The sequence below is a fragment of the Salvelinus fontinalis genome, chromosome 18 (assembly GCF_029448725.1).
Source record: "Salvelinus fontinalis isolate EN_2023a chromosome 18, ASM2944872v1, whole genome shotgun sequence".
Taxonomy (NCBI): Eukaryota; Metazoa; Chordata; class Actinopteri; order Salmoniformes; family Salmonidae; genus Salvelinus; species Salvelinus fontinalis.
The window spans coordinates 1,835,820-1,854,299 of record NC_074682.1 but is presented as its reverse complement, the minus strand read 5'-3'; the positions used below and the strand labels follow the sequence as shown (position 1 = coordinate 1,854,299).

Genomic DNA, 18,480 nt, shown 5'->3' with positions numbered 1-18,480 from the left:
AGCAAATTACTACAGTCTGAACACACACATATTCGATTTGGTCACTTGTAACTAAAAGCATATCAGATATGTATTCAAATACATAATCTTGAAACAAAGTGCTGGTGTGCTTTCCTCCCACGAAAACAAAGTGAAAATTGCAATGCAAATAAGCCTTGTCTGGGAATTTTGTGACTGAAATCAACTACTTTTAAGAACTTTGCGTATGGCCGCCTTGCTCGGTCTCCTTTACCTCTGCTCCTTGGTAAGCCACATGTCACATGAACAGATCAAGGAAGCGGTATACAAAGGGCTAAAAAGTTGTTTATTTAGGAATTTTGAGAAATGACACCCCAGCGCCTAGACAGAAAAGTTTGTCAGCATTCTAGCAACGTTTTATTTATTTAACCAGAAAAAAAACCTTGTGGGCGTACATAACACAAGAACACAATGCAATACATGGTCTTAAACTCAGCAAGCGACACCCTCTCGTCCAGTTTTAAAGTACTTTGCAGATCGTTCCAAGACCAAGGAGCAATAAAGGAAAATTGTATTTTCCCATATTTAGTCCTGGCCTTAGGAACAGTGAAAGATAGTAGTATCTGAGACAGAGACTATACGTTTGTGATGGCCTTGTTAATAAGGAGCATAGATAAGTAGGCAGTAGTCCTTCTTGTGGGAAGGGAGGGCCACTTCACCATGTCGGATAGATCACAGTGATGGGTGTGTAGTCTTGCATTTGTTGGAAATCTAAGCGTCCCTTGATGCACAGTGTCCAGTATCTTATGAGTGAATTCAGTCCCAAAACAAAATTCCTCTATGGGGCATTACGTGAGGTGCTTCATGGTGCCTGGGAGACATAAACCTTTTACTGCAGTGGGCTAAATCAGGGTCGCAGTGTTTCTTGGTAGTCTTAAACATTTATACTTTGAAACAGAAGTATACACCTCACACACACATGGTTATGGGATAAAAAAAGAAGACAACTGCACCATGTCAGATATAGAGTTGAAATGTATTGAATTTTGAGTTTGCATCCCAATATTACACTTTATATACATCGTTAGAAGACTGAAATATAACAAAACCATTTGACATGGGAACATTAGATTTTTTGGCGTTTACATTTTTGGTATGTTTATTAATTATGAAAGGATGAAAACGATTAATACAATTATACCCATGAGGCCATGGGCCAGTTGGCTGCAGGAAACGGCTACAAAAGCTGCACATGACGGCCTGGACCAGAGGTAGTGGATGCCCTGATTTGTGTTTAATGTAACCACAAGTTTTAGACATGGCGATATTGGTGTTCCAGTGATTACCCCTGAACACTGGTTCAGGTTTCTTTCATGAGTCCTTGTCCTGACTGCTCTGTGCCCGGTGCTTTCAGGGCTACGCTCACATGTGGATCGATATGTTTCCTATGGACGTACCAGCACCTCCACCTATCGATATCAAACCACGGCTGCCTATAAGGTAATCCAGACTAGTGTTCAAAGTTAAATGTTAGTGTCTGTGAGACACCATGTCATACTACATACTAGGATCCACAACCTGAAGGTAACTCAGCAACACCCACTTTTCTCTCTCACTAAAGCTATGAGTTGCGCGTGATCATATGGAATACTGATGATGTCGTCCTGGATGATGTCAACCCCTTCACTGGAAATCCATCCAGTGATATATACATGAAAGGGTTGGTAAAAATCACACATACACACACACACACTCACACACACACACACACACACACACACACACACACACACACACACACACACACACACACACACACACACACACACACACACACAGTACAGTAACTGGATTTAGATTTTATGGATGATATATAAAGATTATTTGTAGAAGGTTGTGTGAATTGACGTTGAATTGTTTGTCACTCTGAATACAGCTGGATTAAAGGCTTAGATGGGGACAAACAGGAGACTGATGTCCACTTCAACTCCTTGACTGGGGAGGGGAACTTCAACTGGCGTTTTGTCTTCCGGTTTGACTACCTCCCCACAGAGAAAGAGATCACCTTTACAAAAAAGGAGTCTATCTTCTCTCTGGAGGAATCTGAGTTCCGCCAGCCTGCCGTTCTTGTCCTTCAGGTCTGGGACTATGACCTCATCGCTGCAAACGACTTCCTGGGTGAGAGGTCATGATGAGTTTGTATCTTTGTGGTTCTGTTGTCCTGTGTGAGCATGGAGCTTGCAATGCCAAATGTCGTGGGTTCGATTACGCTGGAGCCACCCATACGTATAATTTATGCAGACATGACTGTAAGTCGCTTTGGGTAAAAGTGCCTGCTAATTGGCATAATTATTCAATTATTTAGATTTTTTGTTTTTCCTCTTCTCAGTTCATATTGGCTACGAAAACAATACCAGAACGACTGATGAACGTACCAACTACTAGTAAACATAAACTATAAATTAGCACTTCATTTTTGTATATATTTCTTTTTAACCTTTATTTCAACAGGGAGTTGAGACCAAGGTCTTTTTCACAAGGGAGCCCTGCATTTTACAATGCTTACAGCTTTTACAAAATACAGGAAAATACAAAAATATAGATGGATTCAAGAAAAACAATCACATTTCTCAATAAAGAGGTCCTCTACATTTTTATTTGCCCGAGAGGCACCAATGTATCCAGTTTAAATTATTCACTGGCCCAGGCACTAACGTAACAACTTAAAGTTTTTACTGGCCCAGGCACTAACGTAACAACTTAAAGATTTTACTGGCCCAGGCACTAACGTAACAACTTAAAGATTTTACTGGCCCAGAACTTTTAATGATGACTTAATTAAGTATTATCTGCTTGTAATGAAGTAGAACAAAAGCAAATGTGAAGAATTAATGGTTCTGATGACAAAAAAAATCAAATATTTTTCATAATACATAATGGTTTGTTTCTAGATTGCTTAATGGAATTCAACACAGTATATCCCTTACAAGTACATAACATATACTAATAGAGAAATGAAGGCAAAGGCTGCTAAAGGTTCAGATCTTAGTCGTGAGAGTTGGCATGACAAACATTGGTCTATATTCATACTGTCCAAGCAGAAATTCATAAATAGTCATACAAAACAATTACCTCAAAGTGACAGCTTCCTGACATCTTAACCATCGTCTTACCTCAGAAGGAGACCATGAACGATTTATCTCAGCAATCAACTAATGTTTTTAATTACAATAGTTTGTCACGTTAGCATAATGTGACCAGTTAAAGGTTGTAGCCGCTACATCACCACTTTGGAGAGGCGATCGGTCCTCTGATAATTACGTTAAGATCTAAAACACTATAAAGCACACAGGTTCTTTATCAACAGGGGTGGAACCTGGAAATAACAAGCACACAACGAGATTGCAAAATATGTCATTTTATTTTCAGCAGCAGCAATTCATAGTTTTAGCATCAGCTTTGTATTCAATAGATTTGTAGTTTCACCCATCAATAATCAACATCGGAGTGCTCAGCATATAAGCATAGATAACCAAATCTTCAGTGCTGTAACGCGTACAATTATTCGGTCACCATAGTTAACTTTATACAGAGTAAATAGATGAGGAAGTGCCCAAGGAAAAGGTGAGCGGATCCTGGCTGAAGGGCACGCTCTTGCCAACCACATACTTGACATACGATTAGGCTACCAAGCTGCCACACTGGAATTTGGACTAAAGGCACAGTCACCGCTCTCGTCCTCCCGAGGCACGTCAACCTTCACAGGTAAAGTGAAACTGCTGAGCACATGGAAACACTGGCATTTCTAAGGCAATCAGTCTCAGGCAATCTACCCAATAATAAGATGCAACTGGACGCAATCAGTCTAGATGTGACGCATGTCACATATTCCCCCTGCAATTTCAAAATGTGTCCTCACATTTTGGACAATGATAAAAAATAGCATGCAATAAAAATAAGAAAATATGCATGCAAAATATTAAGAAATCAAATCTACACTTTTTTCTATACACGAGGTGACCTCAGGGTTAAACTAAAACACACAGGTTCTTTTAATCAGAGGTGGCACATGGGAATAGCGATCAACAACGGTCTTTTTTTTGCATGGGTGTCCGAGCTATGTGCTAGTTGTTTAGACAGACAGCTTGGTGCATTCAGCATGTCAATACTTCTTTAAAAATAAGTAGCGATGAAGTCAATCTCTCCTCCACTTTGAGCCATGAGAGATTGACATGCATCCTACTAATGTTAGCTCTCCATGTACGTTTAAGGGCAAGCTATGCTGCACTGTTCTGAGCCAATTGTAATTTTCACTCTTTGTGGCACCTGACCACACAACTGGAAAGTAGTTCAGGTGCGGACAAAACTACGGCCTGTAAGACCTAACTTATTGATAGTGTTGTTAAGAAGGCAGAGCAGCGCTTTATTATGGACAGACTTCTCCCCATCTTAGTTACTATTGCATCAAAGAAATTTGACCGTGACAGTTTACAATCCAGGGCAGCGGTGTTAAATACTTAAGTACAAATAATTTAAAGTACTACTTAAGTAGTTTTTTGGGGTATCTGTATCTGTTTTTACTCCGTACATTTTCCATTTCCATTTTACTCAATTAGTATTTTACTGGGTGACTTTTACTTTAGTAACTTTCTATTAAGGTATCTATACTTTTACTTAAATATCACAATTGGGTACTTTTTCTACCACTGATCCAGTTACTTGAAGCAGTTTAGTCACCAATTTCCACATTATTCATTTCAATATTTAGTTGAGGTTTAGGGTTAGTGAATGATTTTTCCCAAATACAATGCTTTTAGTTTTTGAAATATTTAGGATCAACTTATTTCTTGCCACCCATTCTGAAACTGACTGCAGCTCTTCGTTAAGTGTTTCAGTGATTTCACTCGCTGTGGTAGCTGATGTGTATAGTGTTGAGTCATCCGCATACATAGACTCACGGGCTTTAGTCAAACATATACAGTACCAGTCAAAGGTTTGGACACACCTACTCATTCAAGGGTTTTTATTTTATTTTTACTATTTTTACTATGGCACACTATTTTCTACTTTGTAGAATAATAATGAAGACATCAAAACTATGAAATAACACACATGGAATCATGTAGTCACCAAAAAATGTGTTAAACAAATCAAAATATATTTTATATTTGAGATTCTTCAAAGTAGCCAACCTTTGCCTTGATGACAGCTTTGCACACTCTTGGCATTCTCTCAACCAGCTCATGAGGTAGTCACCTGGAATGCATTTCAATTAACAGGTGTGCCATGTTAAAAGTTAATTTGTGGAATTTCTTTCCTTCTTAATGCGCTTGAGCCAATCAGTTCTGTTGTGACAACTGATAAAGAAGATAGCCCTATTTGGTAAAACACCAAGTCCATATTATGGCAAGAACAGCTCAAATAAGCAAAGAGAAACGATAGTCCATCAGTACTTTAAGACATGAAGGTCAGTCAATCCTGAACATTTCAAGAACTTTGAAAGATTCTTCAAGTGCAGTCACAAAAAAACATCAAGCACTATGATGAAACTGGCTCCCATGAGGACTGCCACAGGAAAGGAAAACACAGAGTTACCTCTGCTGCAGAGGATAAATTCATTAGAATAAACTGCACCTGCGATTGCAGCCCAAATACATGCTTCACAGAGTTCAAGTAACAGACATCTCAACATCAACTGTTCAGAGGAGACTGCGTGAAATACCCGCCTCCATGGTCAAATTGCTGCAAAGAAAACACTACTAAAGGACACCAATAATAAGAAGAGACTTGCTTGGGCCAAGAAACACAAGCAGAGTAGGTGAATGGATAATCTCTGCATATGTGGTTCCCACCGTAAAGCATGGAGAAGGTAGTGTGATGGTGCTTTGCTGGTGACACTGTCAGTGATGTATTTAGAATTCAAGGCACACTTTTTATTTATTTATTTTAACCTTTATTTTACCAGGTAAGTTGACTGAGAACACATTCTCATTTACAGCAACGACCTGGGAAATACTTACAGGGGAGAGGAATGAGCCAATTGTAAGCTGGGGATGATTAGGTGCCCATGATGGTATGATGGCCAGATTGTGAATTTAGCCAGGACATGATATGTGCCATGGGCTCTTTAGTGACCACAGAGAGTCAGGACATCCATTTAATGTGGGCGGCAGGTAGCCTAATGGTTAGAGTGTTGGGCCAGTAACCGAAAGGTTGCTGGATTGAATCCCCTAGCTGACAAGGTAAATATCTGTTGTTCTGCCCCTGAACAAGGCAGTTAACCCACTGTTCCCCGGTAGGCCGTCATTGTAAATAAGAATTTGTTCTTAACTGATTTGCCTAGTTAAATAAAGGTTATTTAAAAATTTTAATAAAAGTCCCATCTGAAAGACAGCACCCTACATAGGGCAATGTCCCCAATCACTGCCCTGGGGTATTGGGCTATTTTATTTATATATTTTTTGACCAGAGGAAAGGGTGCTTCCTACATGTGTCCAGCACCACTTCCAGCACCATCTGGTCTCCCATCCAGCAATAACCCTGCTTAGATTCAGAAGCAAGCCAGCAGTGGGATGCAGGGTGGTATGCTGCTGAATAACCAGCATGGCTACCACAGCATTCTGCAGCGATACACCATTCCATCTGGTTTGCGATTAGTGGGACTATCATTTGTTTTTCAACAGTACAATGACTCAAAACACACCTCCAGGCTGTATAAGGGCTATTTGACCAAGGAGTGTGATAGAGTGCTGCATCAGATGACCTGGCCTCCACAATAACCGGACCTTAACCCAATTGAGATGGTTTGGGATGAGTTGGACTGCAGAGTAAAGGAAAAGCATCCAACAAGTGCTCAGTTTATGTAGGAACTCCTTCAAGACTGTAGGAAAAGCATTCCTCGTGAAGCTGGTTGAGAGAATGCCAAGAGTGTGCAAAGCTGTCATTAAGGCAAAGGGTGGCTACTTTGAACAATCTAAAATATACAATATATTTTGATTTGTTTAACACTTTTTTGGTTACTACATGATTCCATATGTGTTATTTCATAGTTTTTATCTATTCATTATTATTCTACAATGTAGAAAATAGTAAAAAATAAAGAAAACCCCTTGAATGATTCGGTGTGTCCAAACTTTTGACTGGTACTGTAAATATACATTTTGTATGGGAAAACTATTTCTAAAATGCATACTTTTTCCGAACTTACTTCAATCATGCATAAGAGGGAGGCTTGCGCTGCTGGTGCTGGCACATGCGCAGATCAAATATACCGCTTGAACTCCGATTAAGCTGTTTACATGACCTAATAAAAAGAAAGATTGCTCAGAAAAACAGATGTTTTAATCGGTGTATGCTTACTTCAATTATGACATTACGCCGATTAAGATAAGCAAAGTAAGGTGTTTACATGACTAATGCCATACTCGGCCTATTGCCATAATCAGTTTAATATCAAATTACTAGTGTGCATGGTAACATACTCAATCGACAACCTCTCCTTTTCCTTGATCTCCATCTTATTCTTAAGATTGCCTATTATGATTATCATTATAATAATACGTAATGTCGTTATCACTAGTAGGCTTTGTATTGTAGCCTTGTACAACCACCATCGAGCTGTAGGCCAAAGAGCGTGTATTGTTTAGTTTTAATACCGTAACTTACTTAGGCTTGTATTTCAATATATAGGCTACGGTATCAATCAATCATTCATTCATTCATTCGATCACACAGCATACGAGACATCCATGCTTTGAAATGCAGTCAAGCATTTTAGTTTTAAAATTAAATAATAAAAGGAGCTTTGAATAATTAGCCTAAACAATAAATAAACCGCAATTCACAAATACATGCAACTGTTTTCAGTCTGCTGTAACAAAGGCTTTCTATATATTTTTTTCCCCGTTAGAACAGGCTCTCTGTGTTCGTGCGTATATTATGACTATATTTTGGGGAGTTTTCCTTTCGGCTGTTCAGGCACACAACATATTTTTTGGAGGTAACGCCCCTTCGTCAGTGATTGGTCAACAGTAGGGATTCTTCAATAAAGTCTTTGTTGTCATTCAACGAGAGACGACTACTTTTCAAGCAACTTTTTCCATTGAGAAATACTGCACCAAACATCTTCGAGATCTTAGTCGTGCAACTTTATGTCTTTGGCAAAAAACGATAATTAATGATAGAGTTCTTGAGTCATCTTCGATTCATTCTGACTATTTTGAGGAAGTGTATACTGGCTACGGCGTCTCAAAATGGACAAACAGTACTATTGCCACTTTTTTCAAATTTTTGAAGCGAAGGACTTTTAAGGGAGGACAACTTTGAAAAGGGGTGGATCCCGTTTGTGAAGTCGGTCAACATCGTTGGTCACCCCTTTTCAAAGTGTGTTGCATTATGGTTATAAAAATTGTCCAGCATGGCCTTTACAAAAGTCATGTGATCAAAGGTCATGCAGTTTTCGATTAAGCCAAGGTGCTTCTCACCAACTGCACCCATCACCTATATTGTGGGAGGCACTATTTGTCAACCAAATCATTAGTGTGTTTTGTTTGACCCATTCGAACATGGCCAAAGAGGTGACTGAAACAGGAACCAACTTTGCAGCTGTTCTAAAGCTACAGCAGATCCAAATGAAAGTGATATTTCAGACCTCTCTCTAACCAATTCATTGTAGACATTTTATGTTTTCAGTTTGTGATATGGGGGTATAGAAAAGTTTATTTCAACATTTATACAGATACGCTTTTATAAACAATAGCGGATATGTTGAAACTGCCATATTGAACTGAGCCTGGCTGTTGGAAAACCACTACAGTGTCCAACTAACGGCTGTCGCAAATTCACCTCCCCCGAACTTCACTCCCCAACTACAGTTGGCTTCGTTAGGATGACCACTCAAACAAACCATGGTTAAAAACATGACCTTTGGGGCCTCCCGAGTGGCGCGATGGTCTAAGGCACGCTTGAGGCGTCACTAGGGACACAGGTTCGATCCCAGGCTGTGTCACAGCCGGCCCTTATTGCTGTGATGTCGACTCCTTTTGGTGGTGTGTAGATATTAAAATGGCAGGAAAACTATTGCTTAGCTTGATACTCTTCAGCTGCTAAAGGTTGCTCTCGCCCCTCTGTCACCTCTCTCCCAGGCTCCATTGAGCTGCGCCTGAACGACATGGTGCGGGCAGCCAAGACCTCAGGGCAGTGCAGCATAAAGATGGCCAAGGACAGGGCCAGTCCCCGCTTCTCTATCTTCCTTAACAAAAGGATGAAAGGATGGTGGCCCCTCATCAAGCTCAAGAGTCAGGAGGACATTGAGAGGGAGGAGAAGGAGGCTGAAGAGGCAAAGAAGAACAAGAAAAATACCAAGCACCGAAAGATGAAGCCGGAGGACCTTCAGTTTGTAGACAGCAGTGGGAACACGTATCTCCTCATGGTAATGCATTATGAGATTGTAATTTACCTGGAGGGTTGGGCAGGAGTAAATCCTGTTGTGGGTCATACATGAATAACTGAGGTTATGGGGAGGATCCTAGTTAGCCCAAACTCCATGCAAGTTTGGTATTTTATACATTACCTTCCTCTTAATTGTCGTCCACTTAATTATGCCGTTGTTGAACTTTCCAGACACTTTTAAAGTGCATGGCAGTTATCCTTAAGAGTCTATTGACGCCCGTGCGTCATTCTAATCCACATCAAAATCCGACAGTTTAATCAGCATGACTATCTTGGCAAAGGAGAAATGCTCACTATCAGGGATGTAAACAAATTTGTACACAAAAGTTAAGAGAAATACGCTTTTTGTGTGTATGGAACATTTCTGGGATCTTTAATTTCAGCTCATGCAACATGGGACCAACACTTTACATGTTGCATTTATATTTTTGTTCAGTGTAGTTAAGGCCAAATTAAATATAAATAAACATATTTTTATACCTGAAGCAGTCCTAAAATTAAAAATCAAATAGCTGAATGTGAATTACTTCCAGCAGCTTTGGTTGAGCCTCCAATGACTATGGTGGAATCAGATTAGAGTGAGGGTATGGGTTAGTCTCGAATTGGTGGTAGTGATAAGTGTAGAACTTACATATAACCTTTCTGTATGTGTGTTGTGATTAGGGCCCTGTGTTTTGCGCAATCATCTGACATAGTAAGATTGTATCCTGTATTTTAAGCCTTATCCCAAAATTTGAAGTACACAAAAAATTCAACCAATTGTCTGAGAATGGTACTGGACCATCTGAAATAAAATGAATAGTGGAAAAAGCTTTAAATAGGGTAAAAGGTTAAAGTCCAAGCATGTCACATGATTGTGCAAGACACCGGACCCTATATGATAACTCTTTGTATTTTCTTTGTTGTTTAGGGAAAAGTGGAGGCAGAGTTCCAGTTGGTGAAACTCGAGGAGGCAGAGCTGGCTCCTGTGGGAAAAGCCCGCAAGGAACCTGAGCCACTTGAAAAACCAGAGTAAGTGACTAAAATGATGTTATTCAATCAAAACAATTGTGCAACAAGCTCTCATGGTCATATAAAATGAAATGCCTTCCTTTTTTTAGAATGTGCTGAGTGCGTGGGCAGACCTTTAAGCAGTAAGGCCAGAGGGGATGTGGTATATTTAAGCAATAAGGCCTGAGGGGCTGTGGTATATGGCCAATTTACCACGCCTAAGGGCTGTTCTTAGGCACAACATGTTCTTAGGAACGACGGCTAAGGTTTGGATACAGCCCTTAGCCGTGGTATATTGGCCATATACCACAAAACCCCAGAGGTGCCTTATTGCTATTATAATCTAGATACCAACTTAATTAGAGCAGTAAAAATAAATGTTTTGTCATGATTGTATGGCCACAGGGCAATTCCATGGTAACGGAATTTTTACATCCGGTAACAGAATTGCATTAATGGAATTTCATCATGGGTCCCTGATCTGTAGTAAACAGAAATGCATAATTATGGATATGAATGTCATAAATGGGTACACCAAGGCAGAAATCTGCAATATCCTCCTTTGCATATTTGGGTATTATTCTACACAATGGTTTATTTTTAAGACCAAATTTGGTTGGTACAGACCGGACCAAACCTGAACCAATCATAGATGTCCATGTTTCACAACTTTGGACATCAACATACAGCACAGTATAGTTCTGCATAGAACAGTAAAGTAGAGTTCAGTTCAGTACAGTATTGTTCAGTACAGTAGTGTATAGTACAGTACATTATAGTGTACTAAGCTCTAGTGTGATCCACTGTGTACTATACTGAACTCCACTCTACAGGACTGTACTGTACTGAACTATACTCTACTTTTATTTACCATACTGAACTATACACTACACACTACTTTTCTTTATTGTACTCTACTGTGCTGCAATGTTGCCGTACAATTGCCGTTGTAATTCCCATTATAATAATCTTTCTGCTTTGGAAACCTTTTAATGACGACTTTATTAGCCTACAAGCAAAACAATAGTGGAATTTGCAGCGATTATTATTATATGAACTTGCATTTGATCATGCCGGGTAGGTCACGTAACCCTAACATGCAATATTTGCTTTGGGGACTTTACCAGATTTTTCTCTACGGTTTTAACTGTGATAAACACAAATAGCCTAGGCTATGTGGTTGAATTTATTCCGCCACTCTTTAGGCCAACTGGAACAGTGTTTGTAAAAGCCAGGTCACCTGTGATACAAGTCAGTATTCGATCTCCATCCATGGATGTTGGGAGATGATGTGGAGACAAGCCCGTATGGGCAACAGTAAGCACTGTTACCTTCAAGTAGGTTTTGGTTTTGCTGGGGCATTGTGGACAGGGATGGTGAATGCATTTGCCTCTGTTGCGAGTTCGAATCCAGCAATAGAAAGTTGTTTTTCAGAATTGTATTTTAAGTCTATACCAAACCTTAACCCTTACCTTAACAATTCGCAGTTAATGTTAATGCCTAAACCTAAGCTTAAACACTACAAAATGTGACGTTTGCAACAACTTTTGAAATTTGACATTTGAGTAACATGGATGAACATCTAATTCTGATGTGAGACTGTGAGAGCTAGATAGGTCTCTAAACGATGTATGGCTTGTCGGCCTTACTGTACATAGCACGGTGGTGTATGAATGCAATTGTAATGTATTATAGAGAAAACAACGCAATTATCACAACCGGTTGTATATTTTAATATTCATTCCATTGTGTTTTTGTAGGTAGGATAGGTAGGATAACTGTCTTGTCCCTAAAAACGTAGGCCTGATCAGTAGGGGACTTTTATCGGAGTCTGGAAGCGCAGCCTGGAGAGCTCACACAATGCACTTGTCATTTCATGATCTGATATCTTTTTTTTATTGCGACAAGATTATCTGCAGTAGGCCTAGTCTATACTCTTTCAAAAATACCTATATCAAAATATCAGAAATAACATTGCCAATAGGTTACCGGATAATGCGAAGACAAAGTGTTGGCATTAAGAAAGCTTGCTAGACCACCCAAGAGGTGGGGCAAGTACTGGATTGAGCAGAGTAGAGTGATGCTGCCACCACCTTTGTTTGACCGGTATGGTCCAGCATCAAAGTATAGGACACCAAAACTCAATACAGATACCAGCAAACAATTATCTTTATTAACTAAACAATTTCAAAAGAAAGCATGCATGAAATGCTAGATGACCTACTAAATTCCTGCAATCTCTGTAACCCAATCAGAAGTGCTGCTATGACCCGAAGAAGGTGCTAAAAAGTGACACTACACACATCAGTGGAGAACTGAACATCCAAGGTTCTACTACTATTCACTGCAAACCGGGCCTAGCCCAATGAAACACAATTGAAAAAAAAAAAGAAGCTAATTCACTGCACAAAGGGTCATAAAAGTTTACACACGGACCAGAGGCCCACACCTGATTCAAAAAGTAATAAAACATTTAAGGTTCTACTACTGCTTCACTGCAAACCTGGCTATGAAATGCAATTGTACAAACATGCAAATTCACTGCACACGGGAACAATAGCCAACAGAAACAAAAAGATTATTTACGCATATTTTAGGGTTAGGAAAGTATGTATGAATCATTAAAAAAACTGGTTTGGAGAGCCTTTACGCACTAAATATATTGATGAATCAAAAACACAGTGGTTTGTTGTCAAGTTGTCATAATCAAGTTCAATCCCATGAAATATTGTAAATGGAAAAAAGTGTACAGTTGTAACGGCTTTCTTCCTGGGGTGAAAGAGAGGACCAAAATGCAGCGTAGCCAGTGCTCAACATGTTTAATATAATAACAAGTGAACACTACAAACAACAAACAAAAATAACAAACCGTGAAAACCGAGACAGTCCTATCTGGTGCAGAACAAACACAGAGACAGGAAACAAACACCCACAAAATCCCAACACAAAACAAGCCTCCTATATATCATTCTCAATCAGAGACAACGACTACCATCTGCCTCTGATTGAGAACCCACACTAGGCTGACATAGAAACAGACAAACTAGACACACAACATAGAATTCCCACCCAGCTCACGTCCTGACCAACTAAACACATACAAAACAACAGAAAACAGGTCAGGAACGTGACAACAGTAGTCATATAAATCTGCCCTAATTCTCACTAATCATGGAACTATAGGACAAGGGTCCAGTTGTGGTGACCCAGGCTTCAGGTTCAACCTGCTTACATGTGATCTTGAATTCCATAATGATTCAAAAAGGCTACTTGTCCCGAATTATTGCACAACGTTAGCCTAATATAATCCAGTAATGCTAGCGACCCACAGGAATAATTTACACGGAAGTGAGAGAGGAAGTAAAAGGTAAACAGAATGGAATGATGCAAAAAATGTAATCTACAAATGAAAAATGAACACGGAAGTGACAGTTATAAATATATGTGGGTATTACTGATGGTAGCTAGTATTTAACAAATTGTATGATACAAATTGTGAAATAAAATGGAGAAAAGCCTGGGCATACTGTAGACTATCATTAAAACATTCTAAAGCGCATACATCAATTTGGCAGGTTCAGCCCTACAGAAGCCTATAGCTTGGGTGTGCAGATTTCATCCATTCAAATTATGAGGGCACACAAAAATTCTGTACCGGCACAGCTACAGTGCCTTTCACTTTTTCCACATTTTGTTACTTATTCTTAAATTGATTAAATTGTTTTTTCCCCGTCATCAATCTACACCCAGAAAATCATCATAATGACAAAGCAAAAACAAGTTTTTAGAAATGTTTGCTAATTTATTAAAAATCAAAAAACATATCACATAAGTATTCAGACCCTTTACTCTGTACTTTGTTGAAGCACCTTACAGCATCGAGCGATTAAAGCATGTCTTCTTGGGGTATGACGCTACAAGCTTGGCACGCCTGTATTTGGGTAGTTCCTCCCATTCTGTTCTGCAGATCCTCTCAAGCACTGTCACGTTGGATGGGGAGAGTCGCTACACAGCTATTTTCAGGTCTCTACAGAGATGTTTGATTGGGTTCAAGTCCGGGCTCTGGCTGGGCCACTCAATGACATTCAGAGACTTGTCCCAAAGCCACTCCTGAGTTGTCTTGGCTCTGTGCTTAGGGTCGTTGTCCTGTTGGAAGGTAAACTTTTGCACAAGTCTGAGGTCGTGAGCGCTCTGGAGTAGGTTTTCATCAAGGATCTAGAGTTCCATCTTTGTTGAATCTTGTTTCTCTAAGAGTCTAGATGCTTTTTGGCAAACTCCAAGCAGGCTGTCACGTGCCTTTTACTGAGGAGTGGCTTCCGTCAGGTCACTCTACCATAAAGGCCTTATTGGTGGAGTGCTGCAGAGATGGTTGTCCTTCTGGAAGGTTCTCCCATCTCCACAGAGGAACTCTAGAGCTTTGTCAGAGTGACCATTGGGTTCTTAGTCACCTCCTTGACCTTCTCACCCGATTGCTCAGTTTGGCCGGGCAGCCAGCTCTAGGAAGAGTCTTGGGGGTTCCAAACTTCTTCCATTTAAGAATGATGGGGGCCACTGTGTTCTTGGGGACCTTCAATGCTGCAGAATTGTTTCGGTACCCTTCCCCAGATCTGTGCCTCGACACAATCCTGTCTTGGAGCTCTACAGACAATTCCTTCGACCTGATGGCTTGGTTTTTGCTCTGACTTCCACTGTCGTCTGTCGAACCTTATATAGACAGGTGTGTGCCTTTCCAAATCATGTCCAATCAATTGAATTTACCACAGGTGGACTCCAATCAAGTGGTAGAAACATCTCAAGGATGATCAATGGCAACAGGAAGCACCTGAGCTCATTTTCGAGTCTCATAACAAAGGGTCTGAATACTTATGTAAAACATGTGAATGGTATGTGCATTTGTATTCACTTAACAACAAACACATGTTAATGCAAGATCAAATGCGCTCAATGGCCCCGATTAAGCACATGTAAATGTAACATTATTCCCTTTTTATGCACTCTATGCGTATTCTGACCTTGATCTTAAGCTATTCACCCGCTATTCGTTCAGGGTGGAGATCTATGAAATTAAGGTGTGGTAGAGGTGTCTTCAGATAAGCCGTATTCTGACTTTAACTTAATTCCACCACCTTTACGCACAAGGAAACCATGAATAAGGTTTTGCGAACCTACCGGTTCCAAGTGGAAAAAGCATATACTTTATTTTTCCCGAAACAAATAACAGCATTCTCCATGCACTGTCATTTTTAAATGGTTAACAGCTATTGGTAAGAGCTAGGTAAATGAATAATCGGTTTGGAGAATGGGGATCATAAATACACATAGCAATTGTTTTAGATGATTTTTCCTTGTTCTAAAATAGATTAAATAAATAAAACATCTCTACAATCTACACACAATAGCCCCTTAATGAAACAAACAAGGCAAAAACATTTTTTATTGCAAATTTATTGAGAAATAAAAACAGAAATACCTTATTTATACGGTGTATATGTATATGGGTGTATATGGGGTCACAGACTGCATTTAAACATTGCTACAGTTTAGAAGGTTTGATTGAATCTGATCCGTGGGCACACTTTGTGCAATTCGCTAAGTTTACACTGAAAACAAAGCTAAAACATGAACATGTATTCATTTATTATTTACCTTAATGCCTTATTCCTTTTATTCTACTTTTACTTGACCTTTTTTCCTATCTTCTATTCCCCCTGGAGAAATCGGTGCACATTTTTCACATGAGTCCTACTGCTCACACTATGTCATAGCCTACTGTATAAAAAAATGTAATTAAACAAATCCATGAAACTGGGAAACATTACTAACTTTTTTGTTCACTTTGTCTCTTTCCTCATTCTACCTTCTATTAGTCGCCCCAAGACCACCTTCAACTGGTTTATCAACCCCATGAAAACCTTCATCTTCTTCATTTGGAAAAAATACAAGAAGTACATCATCGCTCTACTCATCCTGGCAGTCCTGATGGTTTTTCTCATCCTCATCCTCTACACCCTCCCTGGACAGATCAGTACGCTCATCGTAAATGGATGAACAGTCCATTTTGTGCATAAGGATCAGACAGAGAATGAAACATCGATATGAGAAATGTACTTTGTTATCATTAAGTTCCATTTAATTTGTGTTAGGACATTGTGTGTGGTAGATTTGCTATTGTGATATACTCTATGCAAGTGCTAATTTCCTTTGTACAAGTCTTGTAATTTTCAAATACTTGGTAATTATTAGACCAATCTTAAACATATATTGAACAATCAAAGCTACTGATGAGGAATTCTTTGCACTGACTTGGCTCAGAACAGAGCAGGGCGGCTGGCCCTTAAAAGTACACGGAGAGCTAAGATTAATGACATGCATGGCTCAAAGTGGAAGAGCGATTGACTTCATCATTACTTGTTTTTGTAAGAGGTGTTGACAAGCTGAATGTACCGAGCTGTACCGAGCTGTCTGTTTAAAATACAGCGCGGACACTCATGCATACCCCACAAGACATGCCACCAGAGGTCTCTTCACAGTCCCCAAGTCCAGAACAGATTACAGGAGGCACACAGTACTAGATAGAGCCATGACTACATGGAACTCTATTCCACATCAGGTAACTGATGCAAGCAGTAGAGTCAGATTTAAAAAGAAGGTAAAAATACCTTATGGAACAACGGGGACTGTGAAGGGACACACACAAAGGTACAGCCACATGCACAGGCACACATTTTGATATCGTTGTATGGTTGTATTGAACATTTTGTGTTATGGATATGTGGTGGTGTAGGGATGTTATATGATGTACTGTTTTATCTTTAGCTCATTCAGTACAAACATAGTTGACTGTTTTCTCTTTTGTTTCATATGTAATGTGGGTGCTTTGATGTGTTTGGACCCCAGGAAGAGTAACTGCTGCCCTGACAGGAACTAATGGGGATCCATAATAAATACAAATACAAAAATACAAATACTATTCAGGAATTTCCGGAGTTCCAAATTAAGCAGCAGCAGCTGAAAAGATGAGCTCCTACAAATATTGAAATTTAAATGTTTTTTTAGAGTAAAGTACATCGGAAAAAAAATCAAAAGAAAACTGCAAACTGAATAGGAGACCAAACAAGCAGCAAACAAAGAAGAAAGGCTTTTGAAAAAGTAACAATTTTTTCATAAAATTATACCGTTTTCTTAGCTAGCTAAGTTGTTTACCTGTTGCTAGGCAGTTGCTAGGGACATTCCTGGAAGAAGCTAGCTAGCTAACAAGGAGTGTCTAGTTGGCAGAAGAGAAGAAGGGACAAAGAAGGGACAAAGTGGGACAAAATAAGGACAGAAGAAAAGGGAAAGGGGGGAAAGGGGACATTAAGGTGAAGCAGTCCTCTAAAGACACAAAAGACAATAATACAAGAAACAACACTTCTATTGCCTCTCCCTCTACGATACGCACTTCCGGGTTGGAGCGAGTAGTTGCATTCCGCTTTGCTCCACAGGTAGTATTACATTTCATTTCATTACAGTACAACAGTTTGATTTGTTTGATCTTAGCTGGCTACATAGCCGTCTTTGTATCCAAGATAATTGTGTACTCTAGAGTAATTGTCGAGGTTACCTAGCCAGTTAGAGGTTACCTAGCCAGCTACACTTTCAAACAAAGTCAACAACGCAGCCACTGCTAGCTAGCCTATTTCACCAGCCAGCAGTACTATATCATTTTAGTCAATAAGATTTTTTGCAACGTAAGCTTAACTTTCTGAACATTCGAGACGTGTAGTCCACTTGTCATTCCAATCTCCTTTGCATTAGCGTAGCCTCTTCTGTAGCCTGTCAACTATGTGTCTGTCTATCCCTGTTCTCACCTCTCTGCACAGACCATACAAACGCTTCACACCGCGTGGCCGCTGCTACTCTAACCTGGTGGTCCCAGCGCGCACGACCCACGTGGAGTTCCAGGTCTCAGGCAGCCTCTGGAACTGCCGATCTGCGGCCAACAAGGCAGAGTTCATCTCAGCCTATGCTTCCCTCCAGTCCCTCGACTTCTTGGCACTGACGGAAACATGGATTACCACTGATAACACTGCTACTCCTACTGCT

At 39.9% G+C, this 18,480-nt stretch overlaps 1 protein-coding gene across 1 annotated transcript in view; it reads left to right on the top strand.

Annotated features, from left to right (window-relative positions):
- fer1l4 (fer-1 like family member 4) overlaps nt 1-17,581 on the top strand; it is a 96,033-nt gene extending 78,452 nt beyond the window's left edge. The window contains exons 41-46 of the mRNA XM_055867834.1: nt 1,373-1,458; nt 1,580-1,678; nt 1,895-2,136; nt 9,102-9,388; nt 10,319-10,419; nt 16,266-17,581. Of these exons, the coding sequence (XP_055723809.1) occupies nt 1,373-1,458; nt 1,580-1,678; nt 1,895-2,136; nt 9,102-9,388; nt 10,319-10,419; nt 16,266-16,446 (996 nt within the window). The 3' untranslated portion in view covers nt 16,447-17,581. The remainder of the gene's footprint in view (nt 1-1,372; nt 1,459-1,579; nt 1,679-1,894; nt 2,137-9,101; nt 9,389-10,318; nt 10,420-16,265) is intronic.
- The last annotated feature ends 899 nt before the right edge of the window (nt 17,582-18,480 follow it).